This window comes from Pristiophorus japonicus, chromosome 9 (assembly GCF_044704955.1).
Source record: "Pristiophorus japonicus isolate sPriJap1 chromosome 9, sPriJap1.hap1, whole genome shotgun sequence".
Taxonomy (NCBI): domain Eukaryota; kingdom Metazoa; phylum Chordata; class Chondrichthyes; family Pristiophoridae; genus Pristiophorus; species Pristiophorus japonicus.
The window spans coordinates 192,084,582-192,101,806 of record NC_091985.1 but is presented as its reverse complement, the minus strand read 5'-3'; the positions used below and the strand labels follow the sequence as shown (position 1 = coordinate 192,101,806).

Sequence of the window (17,225 nt, the reverse complement as noted above, 5' to 3'; positions counted from 1 at the left end):
CCCAGCCAGTGGAAACATCCTCTCTGCATCCAGTCTATCCAACCCAGTCAGAATTTTATACGTTTCAATGAGATCCCCTCTCATTCTTCTAAACTCTAATGAATACAGGCCTAGTTGACCCAATCTCTCCTCATACGACAGTCCTGCCATCCCAGGAATCAGTCTGGTGAACCTTCGCTGCACTCCCTCTATGGCAAGGATATCCTTTCTTAGGTAAGGAGATCAAACTGCACACAATACTCCAGGTGTGGTCTCACCAAGGCCCTGTAGTAACATAGAAACATCGAAAATAGGTGCAGGAGTAGGCCATTCGGCCCTTCGAGCCTGCACCACCATTCAATATGATCATGGCTGATCATTCACCTCAGTACCCCTTTCCTGCTTTTTCTCCATACCGCTTGATCCCTTTAGCCGTAAGGGCCATATCCAACTCCCTCTTGAATATATCCAATGAACTGGCCTCAACAACTCTCTGCGGCAGGGAATTCCACAGGTTAACAACTCTCTGAGTGAAGAAGTTTCTCCTCATCTCGGTCCTAAATGGCTTACCCCTTATCCTTCGACTGTGTCCCCTGGTTCTGGACTTCCCCAACATCGGGAACATTCTTCCTGCCTCTAACATGTCCAGTCCCGTCAGAATCTTATATCTTTCTATGAGATCCTCTCTCATCCTTCTAAACTCCAGTTAATACAGGCCCAGTCGATCCAGTCTCTCCTCATATGTCAGTCCTGCCATCCCGGGAATCAGTCTGGTGAACCTTCGCTGCACTCCCTCAATAACAAGAATGTCCTTCCTCAGATTCGGAGACCAAAACTGAACAAGACATCCTTGTTCCTATACTCAAATCCATTTGCCTCCATAACTGCTTGCTGCACCTGCATGTTTGCTTTCAATGACAGGTGTACAAGGACACCCAGGTCCCTCTGTACATCGACACTTCCCAAGCCATCATCATTTAAATAATACTTTGTCCTTATGTTTTTCCAGTTTTTTGAACTAGTAATAGCCAGAGTTAGAGAAAGGTTAATCTCGATAGGGTGTGACAATGTACACCATTTCCCATACCTTGGGAGCCTCCTATCAACAAGAGCAGACATTGATGACGAGATTCAACACGGCCTCCAGTGCAGCCTTTGGCTGCCTGAGGAAAAGAGTGTTCAAAGACCAGTCCCTCAAATCTACCACCAAGCTCATGGTCTACGGGGCTGTAGTAATACCCGCCCTCCTGTATGGCTCAGAGACATGGACCATGTACAGTAGACACCTCAAGTCGCTGGAGAAATACCACCAACGATGTCTCCGCAAGATCCTGCAAATCCCTCTGGGAAGACAGATGCACCAACGTTAGCGTCCTGGACCAGGCCAACATCCCCAGTATCGAAGCACGGACCACACTCGATCAGCTCCGCTGGGCAGGTCGCATTGTCCGCATGCCCCAGACACGAGACTCCCAAAGCAAGCGCTCTACTTGGAACTCCTTCACGGCAAACGAGCCCCAGGTGGGCAGAGGAAACATTACAAGGGACACCCTCAAAGCCTCCCCGATAAAGTGCAACATCCCCAATGACACCTGAGAGTCCCTGGCCAAAGACCGCCCAGAGTGGAGGAAGTGCATCCGGGAGGGCGCTGAGCACCTCGAGTCTCATCGCCGAGAGCGCGCAGAGATCAAGCGCAGGCAGCAGAAGGAGCGTGTGGCAAACCAGTCCCATCCTCCCCTTCCCTCAACCACTATCTGTCCCACCTGTGACAGGGACTGTTGTTCCTGTATCGGACTGTTCAGTCACCTAAGGACTAACTTCAGGAGTGGAGGCAAGTCTTCCTCGATTCCGAGGGACTGCCTCTGATGATGATGTGTGGTGGAATAACGACCAGCTGCCATTGGAGACAAAGAGAAAAAGTTTTAGCTCTGAGCACAGAGAAATGGGTGAAGTTAAAACAAATACAACAGACACTTTCTTTTAAGGACAGATTTTCAGATAAAAGGGATACTGTAACTTCTGAAACATTCATACATGCTTTATAAAAAAGGCATTAACATTCTCACTGAGAACAAAATCTACCAACATTTTCTGGACTCTGGGGAGGTACCAGCTGATTGAAGAGCAGCTAATGTAACGCCTCTGTTTAAAAAAGGGGGCAGACAAAAGGCAGGTAACTATTAGTTTAACATCTGTAGTGGGGAAAATGCTTGAAACTATCATTAAGGAAGAAATAGCGGGACATCTAGATAGGAATAGTGCAATCAAGCAGACGCAGCATGGATTCATGAAGGGGAAATCATGTTTAACTAATTTACTGGAATTCTTTGAGGATATAACAAGCATGGTGGATAGAGGTGTACCGATGGATGTGGTGTATTTAGATTTCCAAAAGGCATTCGATAAGGTGCCACACAAAAGGTTACTGCAGAAGATAAAGGTACGCGGAGTCAGAGGAAATGTATTAGCAGGGATAGAGAATTGGCTGGCTAACAGAAAGCAGAGAGTCGGGATAAATGGGTCCTTTTCGGGTTGGAAATCGGTGGTTAGTGGTGTGCCACAGGGATCGGTGCTGGGACCACCACTGTTTACAATATACAGAGATGACCTGGAAGAGGGGACAGAGTGTAGTGTAACAAAATTTGCAGATGACACAAAGATTAGTGGGAAAGCGGGTTGTATAGAGGACACAGAGAGGCTGCAAGGAGATTTAGATAGGTTAAGCGAATGGGCTAAGGTTTGGCAGATGGAATACAATGTTGGAAAATGTGAGATCATCCACCTTGGGAAAAAAAAACAGTAAAAGGGAATATTATTTGAATGGGGAGAAATTACAACATGCTGCGGTGCAGAGGGACCTGGGGGTCCTTGTGCATGAATCCCAAAAAGTTAGTTTGCAGGTGCAGCAGGTAATCAGGAAGGCGAATGGAATGTTGGCCTTCATTGCGAGAGGGATGGAGTACAAAAGCAGGGAGGTCTTGCTGCAACTGTATAGGGTATTGGTGAGGCCGCACCTGGAGTACTGCGTGCAGTTTTGGTCACCTTACTTAAGGAAGGATATACTGGCTTTGGAGGGGGTACAGAGACGATTCACTAGGCTGATTCCGGAGATGAGGGGGTTACCTTATGATGATAGATTGAGTAGACTGGGTCTTTACTCGTTGGAGTTCAGAAGGATGAGGGGTGATCTTATAGAAACATTTAAAATAATGAAAGGGATAGACAAGATCGAGGCAGAGAGGTTGTTTCCACTGGTCGGGGAGACTAGAACTAGGGGGCACAGCCTCAAAATACGGGGGAGCCAATTTAAAACCGAGTTGAGAAGGAATTTCTTCTCCCAGAGGGTTGTGAATCTGTGGAATTCTCTGCCCAAGGAAGCAGTTGAGGCTAGCTCATTGAATGTATTCAAGTCACAGATAGATAGATTTTTAACCAATAAGGGAATTAAGGGTTATGGGGAGCGGGCGGGTAAGTGGAGCTGAGTCCACGGCTAGATCAGCCATGGTCTTGTTGAATGGCGGAGCAGGCTCGAGGGGCTAGATGGCCTACTCCTGTTCCTAATTCTGATGTTCTTATGTTCATACGTGCTTTGTAAAAAAGGCATTAACATTCACAAATGAGAACAAAAAAGCCGGCAGAAAAGCAGAAAAGAGACAAGATCTTCCCTTTGCTCCTCGATTCCATCATAACTATGTTATCCCCCCTCCCATAAGCCAATTTTTAATTTCTGGTCGAGGGTCCCATTCTGTACTGATTGCAGAATACTGCCACTGGGAATCTGGGTGAGTAGGGGGGGTATCTCCCCAACCAACGGGGGTGACTGAGTTGAGTTTGTGACAAGTCAATAGTCATTGGCTCGTCATCCGGTTCCCTAACCGGCCAAACTGCCGACTTAGTTGTGAATCTGCCTTTGCAAACAACGCCCTGCTTTAGCTCCAAGGGAAGGGATTGTTGTCGAGTTGTCTGAGTTCAATTGTCAAAGCCCGATAAAACTTGGGGCATGGGCTTTGTAGGGTCAGGGTGGGGATCGTGAATGATGGTGGCGGAGGAGCCAGAGTTGACGGATGTTCATTGTTGACGGCCTCCAGGATCAACAGAGCGGAACACCTCTATCGTATCGGAGAGGGGATGTTGGCCTGGTCCAGGACGCTAACGTTGGTGCGTCTGTCCTCCCAGGGGATGTGTAGGATCTTGCGGAGACATCGTTGGTGGTATTTCTCCAGCGACTTGAGGTGTCTACTGTACATGGGCCATGTCTGTGAGCCATACAGGAGGGCGGCTATTACTACAGCCCTGTAGACCATGGGCCTGGTGGTAGATTTGATCAACCACACTCGATCAGCTCCGCTGGGAGGCGCAAACGCCCAGTGGGTTACGGAGCAACGGTTGGAGGCCGTTCAAAAAGAGGGTTTTAAACCCCGGGTAGATACAACAGCTCCCTCCAACACCCCCAGTGCGCTGAAAGATGGCGTGGAGTTTATGCACGAAGGCGTTCGGGCTTTCAGTATGGCCCTGCTTGGTGTTAGCTCGGAGCTGGTGGAACTCGATGCCCTCCTCCCCTAGTGTTTGACATAAGTCTATCTCAATATCTGCTGATGGTCCTTGCAGTTCGGGACTGCCGTATACTGCTCCATCATCATACGCAGTCCCTCGGAATCGAGGAAGACTTGCTTCCACTCCCAAAGTGAGTTCTTTGGTGGCTGAACAGTCCGATACAGGAGCCAGACTCTGTCACAGGTGGGACAGATATTGGTCGGGGGAAGGGGAGGGTGAGACTGGTTTGCCGCACACTTCTTCCGCTGCCTGCGTCTGATCTCTTCACGCTCTCGGTGATGAGACTCGAGGTGCTCAGCGCCCTCCCGGATGCACTTCCTCCACTGAGGGTGGTCTTTGGCCAGGGACTCCCAGGTGTCAGTGGGGATGTTGCACTTTATCAGGAGGCTTTGAGGGTGTCCTTGTAACGTTTCCTCTGCCCACCTGGGGCTCGTTTGCCGTGAAGGAGTTCCGAGTAGAGCGCTTGCTTTGGGAGTCTCGTGTCTGGGGCATGCGGACAATGTGGCCTGCCCAGCGGAGCTGGTCGAGTGTGGTCAGTGCTTCGATGCTGGGGATGTTGGCCTGGTCGAGGACACTAACGTTGGTGTGTCTGTCCTCCCAGGGGATGTGTAGGATCTTGCGGAGACATCGTTGGTGATATTTCTCCAGCGACTTGAGGTGTCTACTGTACATGGTCCATGTCTCTGAGCCATACAGGAGGTCGGGTATTACTACAGCCCTGTAGACCATGAGCCTGGTGGTAGGTTTGAGGTCCTGGTCTTCGAACACTCTTTTCCTCAGGCGGTCGAAGGCTGCACTGGTGCACTGGAGGCGGTGTTGGATCTCGTCGTCGATGTCTGCTCTTGTTGATAGGAGACTCCCGAGATAAGGGAAGTGGTCCCCGGTGTCCAGGGTCGTGCCGTGGATCTTGATGATTGGGGGGAAGTGCTGTGCGGTGAGGACAGGCTGGTGGAGGACCTTTGTCTTACGGATGTTTAGTGTCAGGCCCATGCTTTCATATACCTCAGTGAATACATTGACTATATCCTGGAGTTCAGCCTCTGAATGTACACAGACACAGGCATCGTCCATATACTGCAGCTCAATGACAGAGGTTGGGGTGATCTTGGACCTGGCCTGGAGGCGGAGTCGGTTAAACAGCTTCCCAATGGTTCTGTAGTTTAGTTCCACTCCAGCGGGGAGCTTGTTGACTGTGAGATGGAGCATGGCGGTGAGGAAGATTGAGAAGAGGGTTGGAGCGATGACGCAGCCCTGTTTGACCCCGGTCCGGACCAGGTCAAGGTACTGGAGAGCGACGGCTGTGAACAGGGCGACTGGACTGGACGTCACCGAGGTGTCGGTCGGTGATTGGAGCTCGGGCAGGTACAGCAGGAGCGGTGAGGTCGGGCCGTGGGAGCGGCGATGTGATCGGGGCCCAGGAGAGGCCTGAGTTCGGGGGCCCAGAAGAGGCGAGGGCCCCAGGGGGCAGCACGGGCCCAGCCCACACTGTGATATGTGTGGGCACTAGGTCCATGTAGCAGAGCAGGTCTCCAATTATCCTGGGTAATCCTTGCCACTGGACCAAGACCTAGCTCTGTCAAGCCCCGTGTGGTGGCTGGTGTGTAATGGTCACCACACGGTAAAACAATCCACACACAGGCATCTTCCACCCTTCAACATGTAGTCCGGGATCCGGAATATTAGCTCCTTCATTGAAAGACCTGTGAACTCATCCCTTTTTGGTGTGGAAGCAGGTTATCCTCGATACGAGGGGCCACCTCAGGTGATCTCAATATCCTTTATTGCGTCCTCTGCCAGAATGACCTGATCCATCTCTTGTTTTACTCCTGAGGAACACACAGCCAAGAGGACCTGTTCAAGGTCGCCCCCTTCGAGCTAAAGATCTTCCATCGGTGCCTGAGATTGAGGTGTCGCTAGTCCGTGTACATGTCCACCATTCCCAGGTGATCTTGTAACACCCTAACCTCAACCGCGGTGAGGGACCTCTGTGTGGTGGTCTGGTCACTAGGGTCGGTCGCTGTCTGGGTCTCTGCCAGTCTGGCTCTCATGCCCCCTGAGCCCGGGGTGACCACACACACACACACACACACACTGCTATCGCCTCACCTGCCTCGCCATCCGTGTACGGCGCAGGCAGAGCAGAGGGAGCGGGGTCCTCGACCAAGTTGTCCCAACAAGGGGCCGGATCTCTCGGTTTGATGTTGGAGAGAGCTGCCAAGCACGGGGTGTGGTCTGCTTCGGCGGGGGAGGGAGACGATTGTTTGGCGCTGGGTCACAATAAGAACATAAGAAATAGGAGCAGGAGTCGGCCATTCGGCCCCTCGAGCCTGCTCCGCCATTCAATAAGATCATGGCTGATCTGATCATGGACTCAGCTCCACTTCCCTGCCCGCTCCCCATAACCCTTCACTCACTTATCGCTGAAAAATCTGTCTATCTCCACCTTAAATATATTCAATGACCCAGCCTCCACAGCTCTCTGGGGCAGAGAATTCCACAGATTTACAACCCTCTGAGAGAAGAAATTCCTCCTCATCTCAGTTTTAAATGGGCTGCCCCTTATTCTGAAACTATGCCCCCTAGTTCTAGATTCCCCCACGAGGGGAAACATCCTCTCTGCATCTACCCTGTCCAGCCCCATCAGTATCTTATATGTTTCGATAAGATCACCTCTCATTCTTCTGAACTTCAATGAGTAGAGGCCCAACCTACTCAACCTTTCCTCATAAGTCAACCCCCTCATCTCCAGAATCAACCGAGTGAACCTTTTCTGAACTGGCTCCAAAGCAAGTATATCCTTCCCTAAATACGGAGACCAAAACTGTACGCAGTACTCCAGGTGTGGCCTCACCAATACCCTGTACAGGTGTAGCAGGACTTCTCTGCTGTTATACTCCATCCCCTTTGCAATAAAGGCCACCATTCCATTTGTCTTCCTGATCACTTGCTGTACCTGCATACTAACTGTTTGTGTTTCATGCACAAGGAGCCCCAGGTCTCTCTGTACTGCAGCACTTTGCAATTTTTCTCCATTTAAATTATAATTTGCTTTTCTATTATTTCTGCCAAAGTGGATAACCTCACATTTTCCCACATTATACTCCATCTGCCAAATGTTTGTCCACTCACTTAGCCTGTCTATATCCCTTTGCAGATTTTTTGTGTCCTCTTCACAACTTGCTTTCCCACCCATCTTTGTATCGTCAGCAAACTTGGCTACATTACACTCGGTCCCTTCATCCAAGTCATTAATATAGATTGTAAATAGTTGAGGTCCCAGCACCGATCCCTGCGGCACCCCACTAGTTACTGTTTGCCAACTGGAAAATGACCCATTCATCCTGACTCTCTGTTTTCTGTTAGTTAGCCAATCCTCAATCCATGCTAATATATTACCCCCAACCCCATGAGCTTTTATCTTGTGCAGTAACCTTTTATGTGGCACCTTATCGAATGCCTTCTGGAAATCCAAATACAACACATCCACTGGTTCCCCTTATCCACCCTGTTCGTTACATCCTCAAAGAACTCCAGCAAACGTGATTTCCCTTTCATAAATCCATGCTGACTCTGCTTGATTGAATTATGCTTTTCCAAATGTCCCGCTACTGCTTCCTTAATAATGGACTCCAGCATTTTCCCAACCACAGATGTTAGACTAACTGGTCTATAGTTTCCTGCTTTTAGTCTGCCTCCTTTTTTAAATAGGGGCGTTACATTTGCGGCAGACATGCCGATTTTCTCTGTTGAGCTGCCTTGGTGTAGTGTTGAAGCTAGCTGGAGAATCAGAGCTACGCTCACGTTATGCTATGCTCTGACTGAGACCGGGACAAGGTGTTAGGCCAGAGCCAGTATCGGGAGAGGTGGGGGGTTCACCTCGAGGAAACTCTCTTCTGATTCTGCCTGTTTCTCTCTCGGTTGCCCGTTCACTTATGTTATTTTGGTGGGCTGGTGGCTAGCTCGCGTCAATCATTTTTACCCATTCCATTGTCCAATTGCAGGGGACTGAGTAACTTTGGCAGCACATTCCCCTCCTCATGAGGTCATCTTCTTCCTTATCTCTGTTCTAAATGCCTTGTTGTCCTGCTGTTTATTCCTTTGCACCTTGCTGCTTTCTGTATCGGTTTTAGTCGTGCCTGCTTGCAGGCCTGTTTTTCGAGTATTGACCTCGTAATGACCTTAACTCTGTGTCTGCTGAGCTGGCGTAAGTACTTTTTCCATAAAAATCATTATTTCTTTTATATTTTGCAATTTCTTCAGATTCATGATTTCGTACAGTAGCAATCAAACAGCGAAGAGGTTGCGGTTGTTAATCACAATGGTGTATGAATCTGTCTGAGGCAGTTAAATCACTTCGTGTGTATGTGTATCAGTCCGTCTGTTCTCCACCCTCCCAGCTATCCACAATCCCGATCCCTATCCCTGCCTATCCAATTCCATTCCCCGTGTCCTTCCGACTCCCTGACTATTGACAATCTGCCTCCCTCTCCCTGACTACACATTCCCAATCCCTATCCCTCGCACTGGCTGTCCATTCCCAATCCCTATCGACATCCATCTCCAAGACCAGCCATTCCCACTCCCCCCTCACTCTCCACACATTCCCCTCCCTACCCCTCTCCCACTCCCTCCCCCTCCCTCCATCCCTCCCCCTCTCCCCCTCCCTCCCCCTCCCTCCATCCCTCCCCCTCTCCCCCTCCCTCCATTCCTCCCCCTCTCCCCTCTCTCCATCCCTCCCCCTCTCACACTCCATCCCCCTCCCTCCATCCCTCCCCCTCTCCCCCTCCCTCCATTCCTCCCCCTCTTCCCTCTCTCCATCCCTCCCCCTCTCCCTCTCCCTCCCTCCCTCCCCCTCCATCCCCCTCTCTCCCACTCTCACCCTCCCTCCCCCTCCCTCCCTCTCTCTCTCCCCCTCCCTACCCCCATCCCCTCTCTCCATCCCTCCCCTCTCTCCCCCTCTCACCCTCCCTCCCCCTCCCTCCCCCCTCCCCCTCCCTCCACTCTCTCCCCCTCCCGCACCATCCCTCCCCCTCCCTCCCTCTCTCCCCCTCCCTCCCTCCCCTCTCTCCCCCTCCCGCCCACTCCCTCCCCCTCCCTCCCTCTCCCTCCCTCTCTCCCCCTCCCTCCCACCCTCCCCCTCTCCCTCCCCCTCTCCCTCCCCCTCTCCCAATCCCTCCCCCTCCCTCCATCCCTCCCGCTCTCCCCCTCTCTCCCCCTCCCTCTTTCCCCCTCGCTCTCCCTCTCCCCCTCCCTCCTCTCTCTCCCCCTCTCTCCCTCTCTCCGCCTCCCTCCCTCCCCTCTCTCCCCCTCCCGCCCACTCTCTCCCCTTCCCTCCCTCTCCCTCCATCCCTCCCACTCTCCCCCTCCCTCCCCCTCTCTCCCCTCCCTCCCTCCCCCTCCCTCTTTCCCCCTCCCCCCCCCTCCCACTCCCTTCGTTTCTCCCCCTCCCTCCCACTCTACCCCTCCCTCCCACTCTCCGCCTCCCCCTCCCACTCCCTCCCTCTCTGCCCCTCCCTCTTTCCCCTTCCATCCCCCTCCCACTCCTTCCCTCTCTCCCCCTCCCTCCCCCTCTCCCCCTCCCTCCCTCTCTCCCCCTCTCTCCCCCTCCCTCTCCCGCTCCCTCCCACTCCCTCCCCCGCTCCCCCTCCCTCCCCCTCACCCCTCCCCCTCTCCCCCTTCTCCTGCCTCCCACTCCCTCCCTCTCTCCCCCTCCCTCCCCCTCTCCTCCTCCCTCCCTCTCTCACCCTCCCCCTCTACCTCCCCCTCTCTCCATCCCTCCCCCTCTCCCCCTCCCTCCCTCTCTCTCCCTCCCACTCTCCCCCTCCCTCCCACTCTCCCCCTCCCTCCCTCGCTCCCCCTCCCTACCCCGCTCCCCCTCCCTCCCCCTCTCCCCCTCCCTCACTCTCTCTCCCTCCCACTCTCCCCCTCCCTCCCTCGCTCCCCCTCCCTACCCCGCTCCCCCTCCCTCCCCCTCTCCCCCTCCCTCACTCTCTCTCCCTCCCACTCTCCCCCTCCCTCCCTCGCTCCCCCTCCCTACCCCGCTCCCCCTCCCTACCCCGCTCCCCCTCCCTCCCCCTCTCCCCCTCCCTCACTCTCTCTCCCTCCCACTCTCCCCCTCTCCCCCTCGCTCCCCCTCCCTACCCCGCTCCCCCTCCCTCCCCCTCTCCCCCTCCCTCACTCTCTCTCCCTCCCACTCTCCCCCTCTCCCCCTCGCTCCCCCTCCCTACCCCGCTCCCCCTCCCTCCCCCTCTCCCCCTCCCTCACTCTCTCTCCCTCCCACTCTCCCCCTCTCCCCCTCGCTCCCCCTCCCTACCCCGCTCCCCCTCCCTCCCCCTCTCCCCCTCCCTCCCCCTCACCCCATGTTTTAGGACTTCCCTTGTTTGACATTTGCTCTGTGTTTGCTCTGTTTCAGATCCGAGTGTGTATGGCCCTGAATATCATCAGTGCGATAGCGACTACCATTGGCATTTTAATTTTCGTCGGCATGTTAAGTCATAGGAGCCACTGCCTTCACATCGAATGTCAAGTAGGCATCTGTTTATACACAACGCTCCAATTCCTTAAACGGCTTCATGAACCTGGATAACATTATATTGTGAGAGAGTAGGAGTGTTATAGGGAGAGAGAGAATGGGAGCGTGATAGGGAGAGAGAGAGAATGGGAGAGTGATTGGGAGAGAGAGAATGGGAGAGCGAGAGGGAGAGAGAGAATGGGAGAGTGATAGGGCGAGAGAGACTGGGAGAGTGATAGGGAGAGAGAGAATGGGAGAGTGATAGGGAGAGAGAGAATGGGAGAGTGATAGGGAGAGAGAGAATGGGAGAGTGATAGGGAGAGAGAGAAAATGGGAGAGTGATAGGGAGAGAGAGAATGGGAGAGTGATATGGAGAGAGAGAGAATGGGAGAGTGATCGGAAGAGAGAGAATGGGAGAGTGATAGGGAGAGAGAGAATGGGTGAGTAATAGGGAGAGAGAGAATGGGAGAGTGATAGGAAGAGAGAGAGAATGGGAGAGTGATAGGGAGAGAGTGAATGGGAGTGTGATAGGGAGAGAGAGAATGGGAGAGTGATAGAGAGAGAGGGAATGAGAGAGTGATAGGGAGTGGGAGAGTGATAGGGATAGAGAGAATGGGAGAGTGATAGGGAGAGAGAGAATGGGAAAATGATAGGTAGAGAGAATGGGAGATGATAGGGAGAGAGAGAATGGGAGAGTGATAGGGAGAGAGAGAATGGGAGAATGATAGGGAGAGAGAGAATGGGAGAGTGATATTGAGAGAAAGAGAATGGGAGAGTGATAGGAAGAGAGAGAATGGGAGAGTGATAGGGAGAGAGAGAAAATGGGAGAGTGATAGCGAGAGAGAGAATGGGAGAGTGATATGGAGAGAGAGAGAATGGTAGAGTGATCGGAAGAGAGAGAATGGGAGAGTGATCGGGAGAGAGAGAATGGGTGAGTGATGGGAGAGAGAGAATGGGAGAGTGATGGGGAGAGAGAGAGAATGGGAGAGTGATAGGGAGAGAGTGAATGAGAGAGTGATAGAGAGGGAGGGAATGGGAGAGTGATAGGGAGTGGGAGAGTGATAGGGATAGAGAGAATGGGAGAGTAAGAGGGAGAGAGAGAATGGAAAAATGATAGGGAGAGAGAGAATGGGAGAGTGATAGGGAGAGAGAGAATGGGAAAGTGATAGGGAGAGAGAGAATGGGAGAATGATAAGGAGAGAGAGAGAATGGGAGAGTGATAGGGAGAGAGAGAATGGGAGAATGATAGGGAGAGAGAGAATGGGAGAGTGATATTGAGAGAAAGAGAACGGGAGAGTGATAGGAAGAGAGAGAATGGGAGAGTGATAGGGAGAGAGAGAGAATGGGAGAGTGATAGGGAGAGAGAGAATGGGAGAGTGATAGGGAGAGAGAGAGAATGGGATAGTGATAGGGAGAGAGAGAATGGGAGAGCGAGAGGGAGAGAGAGAATGGGAGAGTGATAGGGCGAGAGAGACTGGGAGAGTGATAGGGCGAGAGAGACTGGGAGAGTGATAGGGAGAGAGAGAATGGGAGAGTGATAGCGAGACAGAGAATGGGAGAGTGATAGGGAGAGAGAGAATTGGAGAGTGATAGGGAGAGAGAGAAAATGGGAGAGTGATAGCGAGAGAGAGAATGGGAGAGTGATATGGAGAGAGAGAGAATGGGAGAGTGATCGGGAGAGAGAGAATGGGAGAGTGATCGGGAGAGAGAGAATGGGTGAGTGATGGGAGAGAGAGAATGGGAGAGTGATGGGGAGAGAGAGAGAATGGGAGAGTGATAGGGAGAGAGTGAATGGGAGAGTGATAGAGAGGGAGGAAATGGGAGAGTGATAGGGAGTGGGAGAGTGATAGGGATAGAGAGAATGGGAGAGTAAGAGGGAGAGAGAGAATGGGAAAATGATAGGGAGAGAGAGAATGGGAGAGTGATAGGGAGAGAGAGAATGGGAAAGTGATAGGGAGAGAGAGAATGGGAGAATGATAAGGAGAGAGAGAATGGGAGATTGATAGGGAGAGAGAGAGAATGGGAGATTGACAGGGAGAGAGAGAATAGGAGAATGATAATTAGAGAGAGGGAATGGGAGACTGATACGGAGAGAGAGAATGGGAGAGTGTAATGGAGATAGAGAGAATGGGAGAGTGATAGGGAGAGAGAGAATGGGATAGTGATAGGGAGAGAGAGAATGGGAGAGCGAGAGGGAGAGAGAGAGAATGGGAGAGTGATCAGAAGAGAGAGAATGGGAGAGTGATCGGGAGAGAGAGAATGGGTGAGTGATAGAGAGAGAGAGAATGGGAGTGTGATGGGGAGAGAGAGAATGGGAGAGTGATAGGGAGAAAGTGAATGGGAGAGTGATAGAGAGGGAGGGAATGGGAGAGTGATAGGGAGTGGGAGAGTGATAGGGATAGAGAGAATGGGAGAGTGATAGGGAGAGAGAGATTGTTAGAGAGCTAGGGAGAGAGAGAATGGGAGAGTGATAGGGAGAGAGAGAATGGGAGAATGATAAGGAGAGAGAGAATGGGAGAGTGATATTGAGAGAGAGAGAATGGGAGAGTGATAGGAAGAGAGAGAATGGGAGAGTGATAGGGAGAGAGAGAATGGGAGAGTGATAGGGAGAGAGAGAGAATGGGAGACTGACAGGGAGAGAGAGAATGGGAGAGTGACAGTGAGAGAGGGAATGGGAGAGTGATACAGAGAGAGAGAATGGTAGAGTGACAGGGAGAGAGAGAATGGGAGAGTGATAGGGAGAGAGAGAGAATGGGAGAGTGATACGGAGAGAGAGAATGGGAGAGTGTTATGGAGAGAGAGAGAATGGGAGAGTGATAGGGAGAGTGAGAATGGGAGAGTGATAGGGAGAGAGCGAGAATAGGAGAGTGATAGGAAGAGAGAGAATGGCAGTGTGATAGGGAGAGAGAGAATGTGAGAGTGATAGGGAGAGAGAGAGAATGGGAGATTGACAGGGAGAGAGAGAATGGGAGAGTGATAGAGAGAGAGGGAATGGGAGAGTGATACAGAGAGAGAGAATGGTAGAGTGACAGGGAGAGAGAGAATAGGAGAGTGATAGGTAGAGAGAGGGAATGGGAGAGTGATACGGAGAGAGAGAATGGGAGAGTGTAATGGAGAGAGAGAGAATGGGAGAGTGATAGGGAGAGAGAGGAGAGAGAATGGGAGAATGATAGGGAGAGAGCGAGAATGGGAGAGTGATAGGGAGAGAGAGACTGGGAGAGCGATAGGGAGAGAGAGAAAGGGAGAGTGATTGGTAGAGAGAGAATGGGCTAGTGATAGGGAGAGAGAGAATGGGAGAGCGAGAAGGAGAGAGAGAATGGGAGAGTGATAGGGCGAGAGAGACTGGGAGAGTGATAGGGAGAGAGAGAATGGGAGAGTGATAGGGAGAGAGAGAATGGGAGTGATAGGGAGAGAGAGACTGGGAGAGCGAAAGGGAGAGAGAGAATGGGAGAGTGATAGGTAGAGAGAATGGCAGTGTGATAGGGAGAGAGAGAATGTGAGAGTGATAGGGAGAGAGAGAAAGGGAGAGTGATAGTGAGAGAGAGAATGGGAGAGTGATTGGGAGAGAGAGAGAATGGGAGAGTGATCGGTAGAGAGAGAATGGGAGAGTGATCGGGAGAGAGAGAATGCGAGAGTGATAGCGAGAGAGAGAATGGGAGAATGATAGGGAAAGAGTGAATGGGAGAGTGATAGGGAGAGCGAGAATGGGAAAGTGAGAGGGAGAGAGTGATAGGGAGAGTGATAGGGAGAATGATAGGGAGAGTGATAGGGAGAGTGATAGGGAGAGTGATAGTGAGAGTGAGATTTGGAGAGTGATAGGGAGTGAGTGATAGGGAGAGAGTGATAGGGAGAGAGAGAATGGGAGAGAGAGAATGGGATTGATAGGGAGAGAGCGAGAATGGGAGAGTGATCGGGAGAGAGAGAATGGGAGAGTGATAGGGAGAGAGAGGAAGGGAGAGTGATTGGGAGAGAGAGAATGGGAGCATGATAGGGAGAGAGAGAATGGGTGAATGATATGGAGAGAGAGAATGGGAGAGTGATAGGGAGAGAGAGAAAGGGAGAGTGATGTGGAGAGTGAGAGAAGGGGAGAGTGATGTGGAGAGAGAGAGAATGGGAGAGTGATAGGGAGAGAGAGAATGGGAGAGTGAGGGAGAGAGGGAATGTGAGAGTGAGTAAGAGGGAGAATGGGAGATTGATTGGGAAAGAGAGAATTGGAGAGTGATAGGAGAGAGAGAATGGGAGTGTGATAGGGAGAGAGAGAATGGGAGAGTGATAGGGAGAGAGAGGGAATGGGAGAGTGATACAGAGAGAGAGAATGGGAGAGTGTAATGGAGAGAGAGAGAATGGGAGAGTGATAGGGAGAGAGAGGAGAGAGAATGGGAGAATGATAGGGAGAGAGCGAGAATGTGAGAGTGATAAGGAGAGAGAGACTGGGAGAGCGATAGGGAGAGAGAGAAAGGGAGAGTGATAGGTAGAGAGAGAATGGGATAGTGATAGGGAGAGAGAGAATGGGAGAGCGAGAAGGAGAGAGAGAATGGGAGAGTGATAGGGCGAGAGAGACTGGGAGAGTGATAGGGAGAGAGAGAATGGGAGAGTGATAGGGAGAGAGAGAATGGGAGTGATAGGGAGAGAGAGACTGGGAGAGCGATAGGGAGAGAGAGAATGGGAGAGTGATAGGTAGAGAGAGAATGGCAGTGTGATAGGGAGAGAGAGAATGTGAGAGTGATAGGGCGAGAGAGAAAGGGAGAGTGATAGTGAGAGAGAGAATGGGAGAGTGATTGGGAGAGAGAGAGAATGGGAGAGTGATAGGGAAAGAGTGAATGGGAGAGTGATAGGGAGAGCGAGAATGGGAAAGTGAGAGGGAGAGAGTGATAGGGAGAGTGATAGGGAGAGTGAGATTGGGAGAGTGAGATTTGGAGAGTGATAGGGAGAGAGTATAGGGAGAGGGAGGGAGAGAGAGAATGGGAGTGATAGGGAGAGAGCGAGAATGGGAGAGTGATCGGGAGAGAAAATGGGAGAGATAGTGAGAGAGAGAATGGGAGAGTGACAGGGAGAGAGAGAATGGGAGTGTGATAGGGAGAGAGAGAAAGGGAGAGTGATAGGGAGAGAGAGAGAAAGGGAGAGTGATAGTGAGAGAGAGAGAATGGGAGAGTGATAGGGAGAGAGAGAATGGGAGTGATAGGGAGAGAGAGACTGGGAGAGCGATAGGGAGAGAGAGAATGGGAGAGTGATAGGTAGAGAGAGAATGGCAGTGTGATAGGGAGAGAGAGAATGAGAGAGTGATCGGGAGAGAGAGAAAGGGAGAGTGATAATGAGAGAGAGAATGGGAGAGTGATTGGGAGAGAGAGAGAATGGGAGAGTGATCAGGAGAGAGAGAATGGGAGAGTGATCGGGAGAGAGAGAATGCGAGAGTGATAGCGAGAGAGAGAATGGGAGAATATAGGGAAAGAGTGAATGGGAGAGTGATAGGGAGAGCGAGAGAATGGGAGAGTGATAGGGAGAGAGAGAATGGGAGAGTGATAGGGAGAGAGAGACTGTGAGAGCGATAGGGAGAGAGAGAATGGGAGAGTGAATTGTAGAGAGAGAATGGCAGTGTTGAGAGTGGATAGGGGAGAGAGAAAGGGAGAGTGATAGGGAGAGAGAGAGAAAGGGAGAGTGATAGTGAGAGAGAGAATGGGAGAGTGACAGGGAGAGAGCGAGAATGGGAGAGTGATAGCGAGAGAGAGAATGGGAGAGTGATAGAAAGAGAGAGAATGGGAGAGTGATAGGGAGAGAGAGAGAATGGGAGAGTGATAGGGAGAGAGAGAATGGGAGTGATAGGGAGAGAGAGACTGGGAGATCGATAGGGAGAGAGAGAATGGGAGCGTGATAGGTAGAGAGAGAATGGCAGTGTGATAGGGAGAGAGAGAATGTGAGAGTGATAGGGAGAGAGAGAAAGGGAGAGTGATAATGAGAGAGAGAATGGGAGAGTGATTGGGAGAGAGAGAGAATGGGAGAGTGATCGGGAGAGAGAGAATGGGAGAGTGATCGGGAGAGAGAGAAAGCGAGAGTGATAGCGAGAGAGAGAATGGGAGAATGATGAGGGAAAGAGTGAATGGGAGAGTGATAGGGAGAGCGAGAATGGGAAAGTGAGAGGGAGAGAGAGAATGGGAGTGGAGGGAGGAGTGATAGGAGAGGCCTG

At 51.7% G+C, this 17,225-nt stretch overlaps 1 protein-coding gene across 2 annotated transcripts in view; it reads left to right on the top strand.

The window, feature by feature from the left end:
• The window catches only part of LOC139272801 (uncharacterized), a 97,037-nt gene that overhangs the window by 56,999 nt on the left and 22,813 nt on the right, over positions 1 to 17,225 (top strand). For both annotated transcript variants that reach the window (XM_070888909.1, XM_070888908.1), the window contains exon 10: positions 10,946 to 11,059. In XM_070888909.1, coding sequence (XP_070745010.1) covers positions 10,946 to 11,059 — 114 coding nt within the window. The remainder of the gene's footprint in view (positions 1 to 10,945; positions 11,060 to 17,225) is intronic.